Raw genomic sequence first — 17079 nt, 5'->3', positions numbered from 1 at the left:
CTAACCATATTCACAGGGGACAGCTTCCACATGTAAGCTGCCAACACGCTGCTCTATCTTTCCACAACCTCACTTGACCCCTCCACTGCCTCTGCTTCTGCTTCCTGACATCTAGTCTTGGATAAGCCACAATTTCCTCCAGTGGAACCATCGTATTTTGGCCCCCGCCACAAACTCCGTACCCTTGTTCATCCATTGTCATCAGGCCGATTTCTTGACCAACTAGCAGATAGGTTGGAAACTCTTTTTGTTGTTTTGTGGCTAACAGCGAATTATAATAGCTTTGATTAATCAGGGTAAACAAAATTTTACGAATCTCTCTGTTATGACACTTCCAGTTTACAGTATTACAGTAGTTGCATGGCAGATTCCATTATACTGTTAATTTTTTTGTTAATATAAGTTATTAGTTTTTTGTGTCTGGGGTGTGGATTGAGGAAGGTTGCAATTCAGTAGCTATCATAGAATCATAGAAATGTATAGCTCTTGGTCAGTAGCCTTGCAGGTTAGGGCGCTTCAAGTGCAGTGATGTTTCTCTTTAAAAACAAGATGGATTCTGGAGACATTTTTGCAACAAACACTTTCATTCCTAAAAGAAAAGATTATCTTTCTCATCAATAAGTGCCCAAAAAGAGATAACATGCACAGCTATCAATGTGGGCTTTATTTACTTAGAATGACCTCACTGGTGTAACAGCCCCAATGCCATGTGAAAATACAAAGGATTCTAGATTGCATAGATTACATACAAAGAACAGTAAAGATACAAAAATAATACTTACTGACAAGGAGTGGAAGAAACCAAAGGGCTGTCTCAAGTATTTTAGATATGAATTAAGAACAATATGGTTTAGTGGTTGATGTGTGGGTCATGCTGACCAGAAATCCCCCAGGTTTTATCTCGGAGTTTGCGGTGAGTTAACTGATCTCAGCCAAAGTGGAAGCTGGGCCTTGATTTTAACTTGGGGCGAGATTGTTAATGGGGGGGGGGGGCGGGGCGGGCGGGGTGCACCCAAGACAAGCTTGCATGCTGAGGCCTGGGGAGATTATAGCTCTCGGGCCTCATTTACAGATGCAAGATCGGACTCCCGCCCAAACCTAGCAAGAATCGCTCCCTGGTTGGGGGAGGCTACGGGAAGGGAGTCTCCGTCAGGAGGGGGAACCCCTTCTGCCCATGTCAGCTATTTCCAGGAGGTTTGGCCTGGTGGGAGAGCCATCACTGCTACCCTGTTAAACTGTCAGATTCGTCATCAGATCCCGACCTGCATATTTAAAATGGGCATTGGAACATAGGAAGAGTAGGCCATTCAGCCCCTCGAGCTTGTTCCGCCATTCAATGAAATCATGGCTGATCTGTATCCTAACTCCATCCACCCGCCTTGGCTCCATATCCTTTATACCGTTGGCTAGCAAAAATCTATTGATCTCAGATTTAAAATGATTAATTGAGCTAGCATCAGTTGCTTTTTGAGGGAGAGAGTTTCACACTTCTACCACCTTTTGCATGAAAAAGTGTTTCCTAACTTCTCTCCAGAATGCCCTGACTCTGATTTTAAGGTTATGTCATGTTGTCCTGTAGTCCCCCACCAACGGAAAATGTTTTTCTCTACCCTATCAATTATTTTCAAAATCCTAAAAACCTCAATCAATTCACCCCTTAACCTCTATAGTCCATGGAATAGGAACCTAGTTTATGTAATCTTTCCTTCTAATCTACCCTACTGACTTAGGTCGAGTGTCCTTGCTGCCTGCAATTTAAAATTGCAGTCAGCCAGATCGGAGCATGAAAGGAGTATGTTCATCCCCCACTCCATTTTAACTGCCATCCACCAATACCGAAGCCCATGGCCTCAGCCTGCAGGTCTCGGCAACAGGGGAAAAAAATCAGTCAGAGTCCCCACTCCCCAGTGATTTCTGAAAGTGCATGTGTGTAGATGCTGGTTGAGGACATGGTCAAGCTCAACTATGATCATAGAAGGCAAAATCTGACAGACAGCTTCAAAAGAAATGCTGGTATAGTCCTCAAAAAGTTGACAACTGAAGAATGGCAAAGACTGTATCTATATTAATTAGATTCTAAGCTGCACTGATGGGCTCTTAGATAAAGCCAGTCTCTCCGTGTTCTTACCACCTCTTTTTATAGCAAAGGTTTTGGATTATTTAAACCCATTATTGATGCCACAGAGTGTAAAACTGTATTGCTGAATTCTTTCCTTTTTCACACCTGTGACCAACTAGCTGATCATAGTTACAAAAATCAAAAAACTGAGATTAAGAAACAAAATAAAGCAAAAGTCAAAGAGTAATTGAAAGAACAAGATCTCGGTGCTATGATCATAGCTTTGCAAAGCCCCCAGTGGAACAGAGAAGTGGGTAAGTGTGTTATTGTTCAGTAAATAGATCAAATAAGCAACATAATTTGATACATTTTACAGTTTAGATGTGATCTGCCACCTAACCTAGTGCTGGTATGTTATAACCTCCTCAGGGACTGACTAAATGATACAAACTTCACAAGGAGTACATTTTACAGTTTAGGCGTGATGTGCCACCTAGTGCTGGTATGTTAGAACGTCCTCAGGGACCAAATGATACACTAAGAATAGTGTCCATATGAAGTTTGTAATGGCAATGTATACTTTAAATCGCTGAGAAAGCTGCACAAACACAAGCTTTCTAGGACAATAATGTACTTTAAAACTGTAAAGCTTCATTATTTTTCATTGTGTTAAACGCTGAATCAAAATAAGTTGTCAATTTTTGTTTTATTTTCCCATTCAATACACTGTTCTTCAGCAAGAAGAATAAGCATGTGACATACTCCTTTGGCCTCTGACTGCCCTTTTCTACAGCTGGATACTACAAGGTTCCCATGGCCAATTGACAGTCGCTTGGTTTTGATTTGTTTCCAGCTCCTAATCAGGTACTGGTAAGTTTCTGGAAATCTCAGCGGGTCAGGCAGCATCTGTGGAAAGGAAGCAGAGTTAACATTTCGGGTCGACACCCCTTCGTCAGAACTGAAGAGTGTTTGGGGAAAGAACAGATTCTTACACTGAAGGGCGGCGGCGGGGGGTGGGGGGGGGGTGGAAGAAGGAACAAAAGGGAAGGTCTGTGATAGGGTGGCAGGGAAGAGAGATTAGAGAGACAAAAGGGATAATGAGCCAAATTGAAATGGTAATGCCAGGCGTTAGAAAAACATTAGTCAAGATAGGATGTGAATGGTGAAATAATGATCAGCTGCCATTAGAGACAAGGAGAAAAAAAACCTTGTTCATCTTCTTTTCTTTCCATTTCCCTTCTCGTGTTTGATCAAGTATCTGCCAAGACTCGCTGTCACAGCCACATCTCTTTCTTCACTAACTGTCCCCACCTCAGACTTAATCCACATGGATTCCAACTGAAATTCCATCCTTCATGTTTTGGACCCACACAGGATTACAGATATTGCAACATCGAGTTCAACAATTTCAGAGCATAACCGTTGCCAATCTTTGGCTCCCTTCCCCTCTCCACCGCCCCCCACCCCGGCCTGTTTCTTTTTTCTCCTTGTTTTTAATGGCAGCTGATCATTATTCCACCATTCACACCCTATCTTGACTAATGTTTTTCGAACTTCCTGGCATTAACAATTCAATTTGGCCCATCATCCCTTTTATCTCTAATCTCTCTTGCCTTCCACCCTATCACAGACCTCCCCTTTTGTTCTTTCTTCCCCTCCCCCTTTCAGTGCTTGTTAAGAATCTGTTCTTTCTGAACACTCTCCAGTTCTGACGAAGAGTCGTCGGCCCGAAATGTTAACTCTGCTTCCTCTCCACAGATGCTGCCTGACCCGCTGAGATTTCCAGCATTTTCTGTTTTTATTCCAGATTCCAGCATCTGCAGTATTTTGCTTTTGTACTGATAAGGTTCTGTTTGAAATCTTTTCCTGTACTCTGAATAAGATCAGGAATATGCAATATAGAAAATAATGATGGGAGAAATCCTACAATTTAAAGTTACAATACTTTGGGTTACCATGCTGTCTGCCAATATCAATAGCTATTTGAACATCTATCATTATTTTATCAAGACCATCAATAAAGTAAAAAAAGTTCTCTTACTTAAACTGATAAAGTTTATTTGAATTGTTTGACATAGTCTTAGTACACCTCCCCTCTAACCTTCTCTTCATATCAATCATCATTACCTGGCCAGAGGCAGGAGCTGGGCTCAATATCTGTATCTGTCCATTAGGAAATTCTTAAAGCGAAAAATATTACAGGGCTATGGAGAAAGAGCAGGCGAGTGAGATTAATTGGATAGTTCTACCAAAGAGCCAGCACAGGCACAATGGGCCGAATGGTATATTGTATATAGTGCTGTATCATTCTGATTCTAGGTGATATGCAGTCCGGGGAGCGTCGAGAGAGGCGTACCGGTGCAGCTCCAGCTGGGAGAGAAGGCAAAAAAGAAGTAGAAAGAAATCAAAAGGTGACGTCACAGCCAACGTGGTAAGTGATTGGTTGCTGATTGGTGAGTAGTTTTTCTTTTTCTTTATTAGTCAGTAACTTTTAACATTGTTGTCGCCAGTTTAAGTGTATCTAAGGGTTAAGTCATGGCAGGACAGCTCGGTCACGTGATATGCTCCTCCTGTACCATGTGGGAACTCGGGGACAACACCAGTGTCCCTGACGACTACATGTGCGGGAAGTGTATCCACGTCCGGCTCCTGACGGTCCGCGTTGCGGAGTTGGAGCTGAGGGTGGATTCACTCTGGAGCATCCACAATGCTGAGAATGACGTGAGTAGCACGTGGAGCGAGTTGGTCTTACCGCAGGAGAAGGGTCCACAGCCAGCGAGGGAATGGAAGACCAGCAGGAAGAGTAGTGCAAGGAAGGTAGTGCAGGGGTCCCCTGTGGTCATCCCACTGCAAAACAGATACACTGCTTTGAGTACTGTTGAGGGGGATGACTCATAGGAGAGGGCAGCAGCAGCCAAGTTCATGGCACCGTGGCTGGCTCTGTTGCACAGGAGGGCAGGAAAAAGAGTGGGGGAGCGATAGTGATAGGGGATTCAATTGTAAGGGGAATAGATAGGCGTTTCTGCGGCCGCAACCGAGACGCCAGGATGGTATGTTGCCTCCCTGGTGCAAGGGTCAAGGATGTCTCGGAGCGGGTGCAGGACATTCTTAAAAGGGAGGGAGAACAGCCAGTTGTCGTGGTGCACGTTGGTACCAACGACATAGGTAAAAAAAGGGATGAGGTCCTACGAAATGAATTTAAGGAGCTAGGAGCTAAATTAAAAAGTAGGACCTCAAAAGTAGTAATCTCGGGATTGCTACCAGTGCCACGTGCTAGTCAGAGTAAGAATCGCAGGATAGCTCAGATGAATACGTGGCTTGAGCAATGGTGCAGCAGGGAGGGATTCAAATTCCTGGGGCATTGGAACCGGTTCTGGGGGAGGTGGGACCAGTACAATCCAGACGGTCTGCACCTGGGCAGAATCGGAACCAATGTCCTCGGGGGAGTGTTTGCTAGTGCTGTTGGGGAGGAGTTAAACTAATATGGCAGGGGGATGGGAACCAATGCAGGGAGATAGAGGGAAACAAAAAGGAGGCAAAAGCAAAAGACAGAAAGGAGATGAGGAAAAGTGGAGGGCAGAGAAACCCAAGGCAAAGAACAAAAAGGACCATTGTACAGCAAAATTCTAAAAGGACAGAGGGTGTTAAAAAAACAAGCCTAAAGGCTTTGTGTCTTAATGCAAGGAGTATCCGCAATAAGGTGGATGAATTAACTGTGCAAATAGATGTTAACAAATATGATGTGATTGGGATTACGGAGACGTGGCTCCAGGATGATCAGGGCTGAGAACTCAACATCCAGGGGTATTCAACATTCAGGAAGGATAGAATAAAAGGAAAAGGAGGTGGGGTAGCATTGCTGGTTAAGGAGGAGATTAAGGCAATAGTTAGGAAGGACATTAGCTTGGATGATGTGGAATCTATATGGGTAGAGCTGCAGAACACCAAAGGGCAAAAAACGTTAGTGGGAGTTGTGTACAGACCTCCAAACAGTAGTAGTGATGTTCGGGAGGGCATCAAACAGGAAATTAGGGGTGCATGCAATAAAGGTGCAGCAGTTATAATGGGTGACTTTAATATGCACATAGATTGGGCTAACCAAACTGGAAGCAATACGGTGGAGGAGGATTTCCTGGAGTGCATAAGGGATGGTTTTTTAAACCAATATGTCGAGGAACCAACTAGGGGGGAGGCCATCTTAGACTGGGTGTTATGTAATGAGAGAGGATTAATTAGCAATCTCGTTGTGCGAGGCCCCTTGGGGAAGAGTGACCATAATATGGTGGAACTCTGCATTAGGATGGAGAATGAAACAGTTAATTCAGAGACCATGGTCCAGAACTTAAAGAAGGCTAACTTTGAAGGTATGCGGCGTGAATTGGCTGGGATGGATTGGCGAATGATACTTAAGGGGTTGACTGTGGATGGGCAATGGCAGACATTTAGAGACCGCATGGATGAACTACAACAATTATACATTCCTGTCTGGCATAAAAATAAAAAAGGGAAGGTGGCTCAACCGTGGCTATCTAGGGAAATCAGGGATAGTATTAAAGCCAAGGAAGTGGCATACAAATTGGCCAGAAATAGCAGCGAACCTGGGGACTGGGAGAAATTTAGAACTCAGCAGAGGAGGACAAAGGGTTTGATTAGGGCAGGGAAAATGGAGTATGAGAAGAAGCTTGCAGGGAACATTAAGATGGATTGCAAAACTTTCTATAGATATGTAAAGAGAAAAAGGTTAGTAAAGACAAACGTAGGTCCCCTGCAGTCAGAATCAGGGGAAGTCATAACGGGGAACAAAGAAATGGCGGACCAATTGAACAAGTACTTTGGTTCGGTATTCACGAAGGAGGACACAAACAACCTTCCGGTTATAAAAGGGGTCGGGGGGTCTAGTAAGGAGGAGGAACTGAGGGAAATCCTTATTAGCCGGGAAATTGTGTTGGGGAAATTGATGGGATTGAAGGCCGATAAATCCCCAGGGCCTGATGGACTGCATCCCAGAGTACTTAAGGAGGTGGCCTTGGAAATAGTGGATGCATTGACAGTCATTTTCCAACATTCCATTGACTCTGGATCAGTTCCTATAGAGTGGAGGGTAGCCAATGTAACCCCACTTTTTAAAAAAGGAGGGAGAGAGAAAACAGGGAATTATAGACCGGTCAGCCTGACATCGGTAGTGGGTAAAATGATGGAATCAATTATTAAGGATGTCATAGCAGTGCATTTGGAAAGAGGTGACATGATAGGTCCAAGTCAGCATGGATTTGTGAAAGGGAAATCATGCTTGACAAATCTTCTGGAATTTTTTGAGGATGTTTCCAGTAGAGTGGACAAGGGAGAACCAGTTGATGTGGTATATTTGGACTTTCAGAAGGCGTTCGACAAGGTCCCACACAAGTGATTGATGTGCAAAGTTAAAGCACATGGGATTGGGGGTAGTGTGCTGACGTGGATTGAGAACTGGTTGTCAGACAGGAAGCAAAGAGTAGGAGTAAATGGGTACTTTTCAGAATGGCAGGCAGTGACTAGTGGGGTACCGCAAGGTTCTGTGCTGGGGCCCCAGCTGTTTACACTGTACATTAATGATTTAGATGAGGGGATTAAATGTAGTATCTCCAAATTTGCGGATGACACTAAGTTGGGTGGCAGTGTGAGCTGCGAGGCTGCAGAGCGACTTGGATAGGTTAGGTGAGTGGGCAAATGCATGGCAAATGAAGTATAATGTGGATAAATGTGAGGTTATCCACTTTGGTGGTAAAAAGAGAGACAGACTATTATCTGAATGGTGACAGATTAGGAAAAGGGGAGGTGCAAAGAGACCTGGGTGTCATGGTACATCAGTCATTGAAGGTTGGCATGCAGGTGCAGCAGGCGGTTAAGAAAGCAAATGGCATGTTGGCCTTCATAGCAAGGGGATTTGAGTACAGGGGCAGGGAGGTGTTGCTACAGTTGTACAGGGCCTTGGTGAGGCCACACCTGGAGTATTGTGTACAGTTTTGGTCTCCTAACCTGAGGAAGGACATTCTTGCTATTGAGGGAGTGCAGCGAAGGTTCACCAGACTGATTCCCGGGATGACGGGACTGACCTATCAAGAAAGACTGGATCAACTGGGCTTGTATTCACTGGAGTTCAGAAGAATGAGAGGGGACCTCATAGAAACATTTAAAATTCTGACGGGGTTAGACAGGTTAGTTGCAGGAAGAATGTTCCCAATGTTGGGGAAGTCCAGAACCAGAGGTCACAGTCTAAGGATAAGGGGTAAGCCATTTAGGACCGAGATGCGGAGGAACTTCTTCACCCAGAGAGTGGTGAACCTGTGGAATTCTCTACCACAGAAAGTTGTTGAGGCCAATTCACTAAATATATTCAAAAAGGAGTTAGATGAGGTCCTTACTACTAGGGGGATCAAGGGGTATGGCGAGAAAGCAGGAATGGGGTACTGAAGTTGAATGTTCAGCCATGAACTCATTGAATGGCGGTGCAGGCTAGAAGGGCCGAATGGCCTACTCCTGCACCTATTTTCTATGTTTCTATAACAGGTTGACTCCTCCTCAATTGTAAATCAGGCCATTAAGCAAGATTAAATTGGGTGATTATAAAGATAAAAATTAACAATGCATAAATGAAGTCTTCAGAGAATTCTACTCTTCCTATCATTATTATTATGCTGCAAGTCCGACACATAACAAAATCTGTGACTGCCTGTTCAGCATTAGCATCCCAAATTAATATTCAGTTTAGTCACTGCCTGTGACAACCTACAAAATGAAAGGCCAAGGAAGATTACAATTCAACCAGAGTTACCTAAACTGACTTTTGTAACTTTGAACCAACACTTAACTAGGAAAAACAGCTGACCATAATCGTTCTTCCACACATCCATCCTGCCTCTCTACCATCGCTACCCTTCTAGAGTGGTATTTAGAAATATCAAAAGTCAGCTGAAATTTCTTGATCTACACACTCAACATTCTGGATGTTTCTGGGCACCACATTTTAGGAAGGACGCAATGGCTTTACAGAGGGTACAGAAGAGATTTACAGGAATGGTTCCAGGGAGGATGGATTGCAGTTTCGTGGATGGACTGGAGAAGCTTGGGTTGTTCTCCTTAGAGCAGAGAGAAGGCTAGGAGGAGATTTGATAGGTGTTTAAAATCATGAAGGATTTAGATAGAATAAATAGGGAAAACGGTTTCCAGTGGTAGAAGGCACAGATTTAAGATAATTGGCAAAAAAAATCAGGGGGGTGGGGAAATGAGAAAGTTTTACCCAGCAAAAGCACTGCCAGAAAGGGTGGTGGAAGCATATTCAATAATAACTTTCAAAACAGGGTCGGATGTATACTTGAAGGTGAAAAATGTCCAGGGCTATGGGGAAAGGGCAGGGAGTGGGACTAATTGGATAGTTCATTCCGGCACGGTGGGCCGAACTGCCCCCTCTGTGCTGTATGACCCGATAATTCGATGTTGATATTTCGCCGCACAGACAACTGAAACCCCAAACAAAGATAAAGAAAACAAGCACTCGGACCAGCAGCCAAACACTAATCCAACAGCGGAAAAGTCGTTTTCTTATCTGCCTTTTGGCAATTTCTATACGGAGAGTAAATTTAACATTGATCTGAGTGTCTGAGTGCCTTCCCTGAAGTTGTGCCAATCTGCCCCCCCGCCTGGACACAAGCTGGCACCAGGAGTCTGGGGGCGAGCCGGGACTCAGCGTGTGGGAGTAAAGGTAAAAACATAAATGGAGGTTAATGTATTAAATATTAAATAAACTGCCCCGTCAGATTAGTTAGAGAGCGGTTTATATTGACAAACGACAGTCAATAACAACCTACCCGACAGCGATCTCCAGCGGCACTTTTCCTGTCCTGCACAAACATGGCGGCCGGCCGACCGACATCTCCTGTCCTGCACAAACATGGCGGGCGGCCGACCGACATCTCCTGTCCTGCACAAACATGGTGGGCGGCCGGCCGACCGACATTTCCTGTCCTGCACAAACATGGCGGGCGGCCGACCGACCGACCGACATCTCCTGTCCTGCACAAACATGGCGGGCGGCCGACCGACATCTCCTGTCCTGCACAAACATGGCGGCCGGGCCTTGGCGACTGTGTTGTGTTATATCGATTTGCTTCCCCCGCGCGTCCCTCGCTTTAAAAGGACAGAGCGTAGTTCCCTCACCTCATTGGTTAATGTAACCCGCGAGGAGGGGGGCAGCACCACGTGGGGGATCGTGCCATGATTCTGATTAGTTAATACCAATTTCCTCAGGTGACGCCAGATGTAGGGCTTTTACTGATTGGTGGATACTTTACCTGGTGCGACGCTCCAGCCAATTATCGCGAAGCGAAGGAACGTGGCGTGATTGGAGGGCACGCCGTCTCCGGCGGAGTGGGTTGACAGCGGCTGCTGCACCTTATCGATGGCTGAGGACCAGAACATGTCGCTTGTTACCTGCACGGCCCCTGTGAATATTGCTGTAATAAAATACTGTGAGTATTGACGCCGAGCTTATGAACAGGCTTAGATCTGTCCCCGTGCTTAGTCTCCCTTTGTATTCTGTCGGCTGTGGCTCAGTGGGTAGCACTCTCGCCTTTGAGTCAGCAGGTTGTGGGTTCAAGTCCCAGTGCAGTGCTGTACTGTTGGAGGTGCCGTCTTTCGAATGAGATCTCGGGTGGATGTAAAAGATCCCGTGGCACTATTTCGAAGAAGAACAGGGGAGTTATCCCTGGTGTCCCGGCCAATATTTATCTCTCAATCAGCATAACAAAAAACAGCTTATCTGGTCATTATTGCATTACTGTTTGTGGGAGTTTGCTGTGTGCAAAATTGACTGCAGTGTTTCCCACATTATAACAGCGACTACACTCCAAAAGTACTTCATTGATTATAAAGTGCTTTGAGATGTCCGGTGGTTGTGAAAAGCGAGTTTTATAAATGCAAGTTTTTTTTTCTTATCAAAGTACCTTTGTACCAGCTACCTGGACATGTACTTGAAGAGGACTAATTTTTAGGGTTATGGGAAAAAAGCTGGACAGCTCTTTCAAAGCGCTGGCACAGGCACAATTGACCGAATGGCCTCCTTTTGTGCTGTAAGATTCTGTGATTCTTTACAGGGTGATTGCACCACATTATCTGTGTCTCTGCCACAGTCTAAAATGTGCAGCACACTGTATCCTAACTGCTGAGTTTGGGTTTGCTGGAGTGTGAGGCCAGGTACTGTTGCATAGTGTTACTGGACTATTAACCTACAGGCAAAATACTGCGGATGCTGGAAATCTGAAATAAAAACAGAAAATGCTGGGAAAACTCTGCAGGTCAGGCAGCATCTATGGAGAGGGAAATAGAATTAATGTTTCAGGTTGATTCGACCTGAAACGTTAACTCTGTTTCTCTCTCCACAGATGCCGCCTGACTTGCTGCTTGCTGAGTATCTCCTGCATTTTCTGTATTTAAATTAGTAATCCAGAGGCCTGGATCCAGAAACAAGATGGGCAATAAATGGTGACCTTGCCAGCGACACCCACATCCCAGGAACAATTTTTTTTAAATGTCCCAGGGTCACACTGCTTCGGGTTCACAGTGGCTGTAATCTAACTTCAACTGATCCAAAGTGAACTTTTCCAAGTGTGAAGGTGGACTCCACTTAACTTTTTAATGTTAATTTTTAAAAAATCTAGTAGGGCAGTTGGCTGCTTGCTAATGTTGAAATTTCACTTGCATCCAAAGTACATAATCACAATGAGAGTGCTGTGGAGCAGGAATTATAACTTGGTGCTGCCAGTAATTAAGTTATCACTGCACCATTACAAATGATTTTCTGATATGGGTTGCAGAGTGTTCCTTTCTTCCTCAAAACAAAATGAATATGTGGTCAGGATTAGAAATTTAGAGTCAAAAGGGATTAAATGTTGAACTATTTCCTTTCTGTGTTGCATTGGATTGTCATCTTTCCCTGGAAAGGAAAGGGAGGTTGGAGATGGGGTGGTAGTTCGCAAGGACAGAAGGGCCATGGGTGGCTTTAAGGAGGCAGTTGGTAGAGAAAATAAGCCTAGGGTTATTGCTGCTGTCCAGAATAATTCTGAAGTAGCGGGTGGTTTCGTAAGTGGAAGGTGAGGTCCGATGGTGCTTGTGGTCCACCAGATACGTCTGCACCCCATTATACTTGAGGGAGCAAAGAGGTAGGTCATGTCAGGGGGGAATGGTCAGGGTGGGGGAGAGTGAACTTTTTGGTGGGACAAAGGCATCAAAGGTACAGGTGAGAGTGGTGAAGCAGATGGATGGATACAGAAGTATCATGGTGATTGGAGAGCCAAAGGCTAAGCAGATTGGACTCTGAAGGTGCAGTTGCATGTGTCTTTAGGAAGAGGTTTTTTTTCAGGCCTGGACATGGGAGGAATTGGGGGAGGTGAAGGAAACAAAGAATTTGTCAGAGATGGCCTTCTCTATGATCGAGACCAAGGGAATTGAGGGGCCCCATGAGATGGCACGATCAAGGGGGGTGGTCATGAATATGGGTAGGAGAGTTTATGTGGAGGGAGAGGTTTAGAAAGGCCCGAGCCAATGTTATCCTTAAGCTGTGTGGCTGTGCAGTGGCCTGGAACTCCTTTCACCGCTTTTAAATGCAGAAACCGCACGTGCGTGGAGTTTTGACTGGGCCGAGCAGCCCGTTAAAGGGGCTGCGCGGCCACCCAAAAATTGGGACCATTGGCCTGAGCTGTGTTTTAATTTAGAGGAGAGAGGGCAAGGGGAACTGAGATGGAGATTGCAATCAGCGAAAAGTAGGAGTTGCTCAGTGCAGAGGATTATGGAATAATGGAGGCCAGATATCTTGGTTAAACCTCGAGGTGAGGCAGTGGAGACGGAGGATTTTAAAGGAAATGTGAAAGGGGCAGAACAAGGTGAGGCCATCGAAGCAAGAAGAGCACCAGAGGAGAAGAGGGAAGAAACTAAGATGTGACTTAGTGATTAGGGCCAGCACCACCATGACAGTTTGGACATTGCAGGTGGGGGACTGTAAAGCCAGGATATCAATGCAATTATTCCTAATAAGGTTGTGGATGGCGAGGGCCTTGGTCGTGAGTAAATGGACATCCTGGAGGGAAATACAGAGATGATTGCTGGTCTCTGGCAAGGGGTTGGTGACGTTGGCCCCAGAGGCTGTACTGGTAGGGAAAGTTAGTGATCGAGGAGAATGGGGCATTTGGGGTTGCTGTCCATAAATTGTGCCTCAATGAGTCGTTCAGAGAATGTCGAGAGGCACAGAGGGTAGCAGTGAGTTTCATCATCATAGGCAGTCCTTAGGAATCGAGGAAGACTTGCTTCCACTCTTAGCATGAGTTCTTAGGTGGCTGAACAGTCCAATACGAGAAACACAGTCTCTGTCACAGGTGGGACAGACAGTGATTGAAGGAAAGGGTGGGTGGGGAGTCTGGTTTGCCACATGCTCCTTCCGCTGCCTGCGCTTGATTTCTGCATGCTCTCGATGATGAAACTCGAGGAGCTCAGCGCTCTCCCGGATGTACTTCCTCCATTTAGGGCGGTCTTTGTCCAGGGACTCCCAGGTGTCAGTGGGGATGTCGCACTTTATCAGGGAGGCTTTGTGTAGTTTATAAAGATAACATAAACCCATACTATTTGTTCAAAGTAAGGTAGGAGAGTCAGACTGTTGGACATACAACAACAACAACTTGTATTTATATTGCGCCTTTAACATAGTAAAACATCCCAAGGCGTTTCGCAGGAGTGTTTTAAGATAACAATTTGACACTGAGCCACATAAGGAGAAATTAGATCAGGTGACTAAAAGCTTGGTCAAAGAGGTAGGTTAAAAGGAGTGTCTTGAAGGAGGAAAGAGAAGTAGGAGAGGTTTAGGCAGGTCCAGAGGTTGGGGCCTAGGCAACAGAAAGCAGGGCCACCAATGGTTGAGCGATTATAATTGGGGATGCTCAAAAGGGCAGAATTAGAGGAGCGCAGACATCTTGGGGTGGGAGGGTTGTGGGGCTGGAGAAGATTACAGAGATAGGGAGGGCTAAGGCCATGGAGGGATTTGAAAATAAGGATGAGAATTTTTAAATCGAGGTGTTGCTTAACCGGGAGCCAATGTAGGTCAACGAGCACAGGGGAGATAGGTGAGCGGGACTTGGTGCGAGTTAGGACACGGGCAGCTGAGCTTTGGATCATCTCTAGTTTACATAGGGTAAAATGTGGGAGGCCGGCCAGGGGTGCGTTGGAGGTCTAGAGGTAACAAAGGCATGGATGAGGGCTTCAGAAGCAGATGAGCTGAGGCAAGGGTAATGTTATGGAGGTGGAAATAGGCGGTCTTAGTTATGCTGTGGATATGTGATCGAAAGCACGTAAATGGAAATTGGTGAAAAACAAATTTATAGTAGATACCTGTCATAATGAGAATCTAAAGCTATTTAACTTTTTACATGTAGGGGGAAAACGAGATGAAGAGCTGATTTTGCCGATTAATTCCTCACTGAGTGTAACACTACACCAAGATCAGGTAAGATTATAAAGACTTTAAAACATTAAGGATTGATGGATGACTGAGCATTTCACATGCCCAAACCAGAATCCTATTCTTGTTGGACATTGGCACTCTGTTTCACCCTCCAGCTAAAGTGATCCACTGAATTCCACAAATGGCCTAAAGGGTAAAGGCACCACCGATCGTAGTACTATGCCATACACAGTAATGCCAACCCCACCATCTCATAAATTATGACACAAACTCTTAAAAATCAGGAGATTTGGAATAGAAATCATGAGTTGCTAATTTTTTCAAACATAAACCAATATAAATTAGTGGCTTTATTACAGGTTATAGCTCTTTACAAAAACGATATTACGGCATCTGAAAATGCTTTACAAAATATTTAAAAAATAAAAATCCTATCTGTTCTCACGCGTTGCTATGTTTGGGTACTATTCTTGAGTTTCGGCTGGATGATTTTTCAGTATCAGGTAAGCAAAAATTATTGTACTTTTTTTGGTGTTTCCCTCCTCCCTCGGCCCAACCCGCAGCGGTATTCAGTTTTTAAAAAAAAATGTCCGGATTTCGGTACATTTGTGTGTACACGCCTGGACTCAGTTGCCCAGCTTTAATTAATGCATCTCACCTGAGAATGTATAAGGATAGATACTTTGGTGAAGGTTTTTAAAATAGTGTGCGCTTTCTTGGAAGTCTGCCTATTTCTGAATCAATAAACCTGCCATTAGTACTTGGAATTAAATAAAAAATACTATATAAGCAGAAGCTCGGGGTCAGCATTAGGCAGTTTCAGGTCAGGTTGGTATGTGTCTGATGCAATGTTGAATTCCCTCCTCAATCCGAATATTTCCTAGCAAAGGCAGAAACTCAAACTCACAAAAGCAGTTTAACATTTCACTTTCTACACTATCTAGTCTTTGACTTTTGATAGTGATTGTTGAATTACTACCAAATACTTGTCACTTTTCTGTAGCGCTTTTATTGATTGCGAGCAGCATTCAGGCTGGTCACCGTATTAGTATTAGGAACACCATCTGAAAATTATTATTCATCCCATCGGACTGGAATATGTTTACGTCTTGGCACTAGTAGCAGAAGACCATGTTTTAACTCAGTATCCACACACTCCCCTTGTAAAACAAACTACTGTAACAGAAAAACGGTCATATAAAGAGAAGTTGAAAAATAATTGTGATTTAACATGTTTTACCAACATTAACCTATGAAACTACATAACCTTATCAGATGCTTTTATATAATCATAATTTGCTTTGCACTAAATTGGCTGCCGTGTTTCCTACACTACATGAGTGACACTTGAAAATTAGTTAATTGGCTGTAAAGCACTTTGGGACGTCCTGAGGTTGTGAAAGGCACTATATAAATTCAAGTCCTTTTCCTTTTAATGGAGGAAGGGTAACAGTCAGACACTTGAGGGGGTATGTTGATCAATAGGTTGAACTAATTCCTAGTTGTGAATATGGAAATAATTTGAATAAATTCCTGTATTAACTAGTATGGAGCTCATTATTCCCACAGTTAGCAGTATTAATATTTGTTGGAAAGATACCTTGTATGATAGGATATTAAATCCAACTGGCATCTCGGTAATGAGTTTCACTCCACCGGTTCTTTCTGTTTTTTGTGATTTCAGTTAAAAAGTACAACCACAGTTGCTGCAAGCCGAGATTTCAAGGAGGACAGAATATGGCTGAATGGAAAAGAGGAAAATATCAACCACCCAAGGCTGCAGACTTGCTTGCGAGAAAGTGTGTATCCATTACGCAATCCACATAGTGTTTCTGAAAATATCACTCTAGAATGTTCTATTAGTGCCTGACCCGTGTTAGATGGTGTTGGCTCTTCTATGTTACTAGTGTATTATTCCACACTTGCTGCAGTAGTGTGAACCAGCTGTATGTTGGTGCAAAAGGCTGACAAAAACAAGTATTTTTGGGCGGAAAGAGGTATGGATGTTTAGTGGTCCAGAGAACAAGATAGAATCATGCTGTAATTCCAGATTGTCATTAAATATTCTGGTAACCACATTAGAGCCAGGTTTGTTGAACTGAAATATTCTGATTGACAAAGAATTGTTTATGTTTATAAAACTGCTTGTGTCAAGTCTGCTATATACCTTTCTGATATTTTCATTTCATTAATGTATTATATGTGTTTAAACTGATTAATCAATGGACAAGTGAAGCACAAAACCTTGCCTACTAATGAGGAATAACTGGACGTCCACTCATCAACTATCCAACAGAATAGATTCTGTTTTCTCCTTGGAGTATCTTATTTATCATAAAGGACAGTGTTTACCAAAGCCGTTTCATTACAGCCTTTCCTTTTTAATGCCTCTGGAGGCCTAACAATAATTGGGACATTACTGTCCATTATAAACACAATATTTCTCATTCATTGTGGTTTAATTGCATCCACCCTCTCTTCGTCCCACTTTTGGCAGTGATGCCTTCAGCTCCTGAGGCTCCATGATCTGGAATTGCAA

The 17079-nt window shown here is 44.0% G+C and overlaps 1 protein-coding gene across 1 annotated transcript in view; it reads left to right on the top strand.

Annotated features, from left to right (window-relative positions):
* Window positions 1-10410: 10410 nt before the first annotated feature.
* Window positions 10411-17079, top strand: part of mvda (mevalonate (diphospho) decarboxylase a) — a 31667-nt gene continuing 24998 nt past the window's right edge. The window contains exons 1-3 of the mRNA XM_070898173.1: window positions 10411-10563; window positions 14512-14582; window positions 16225-16339. Of these exons, the coding sequence (XP_070754274.1) occupies window positions 10494-10563; window positions 14512-14582; window positions 16225-16339 (256 nt within the window). The 5' untranslated portion in view covers window positions 10411-10493. The remainder of the gene's footprint in view (window positions 10564-14511; window positions 14583-16224; window positions 16340-17079) is intronic.

This window comes from Pristiophorus japonicus, chromosome 13, assembly GCF_044704955.1.
Source record: "Pristiophorus japonicus isolate sPriJap1 chromosome 13, sPriJap1.hap1, whole genome shotgun sequence".
Taxonomy (NCBI): Eukaryota; Metazoa; Chordata; class Chondrichthyes; family Pristiophoridae; genus Pristiophorus; species Pristiophorus japonicus.
The sequence above is the reverse complement of the archived record's forward strand: the minus strand, read 5'-3'. Positions and strand labels throughout refer to the sequence as shown.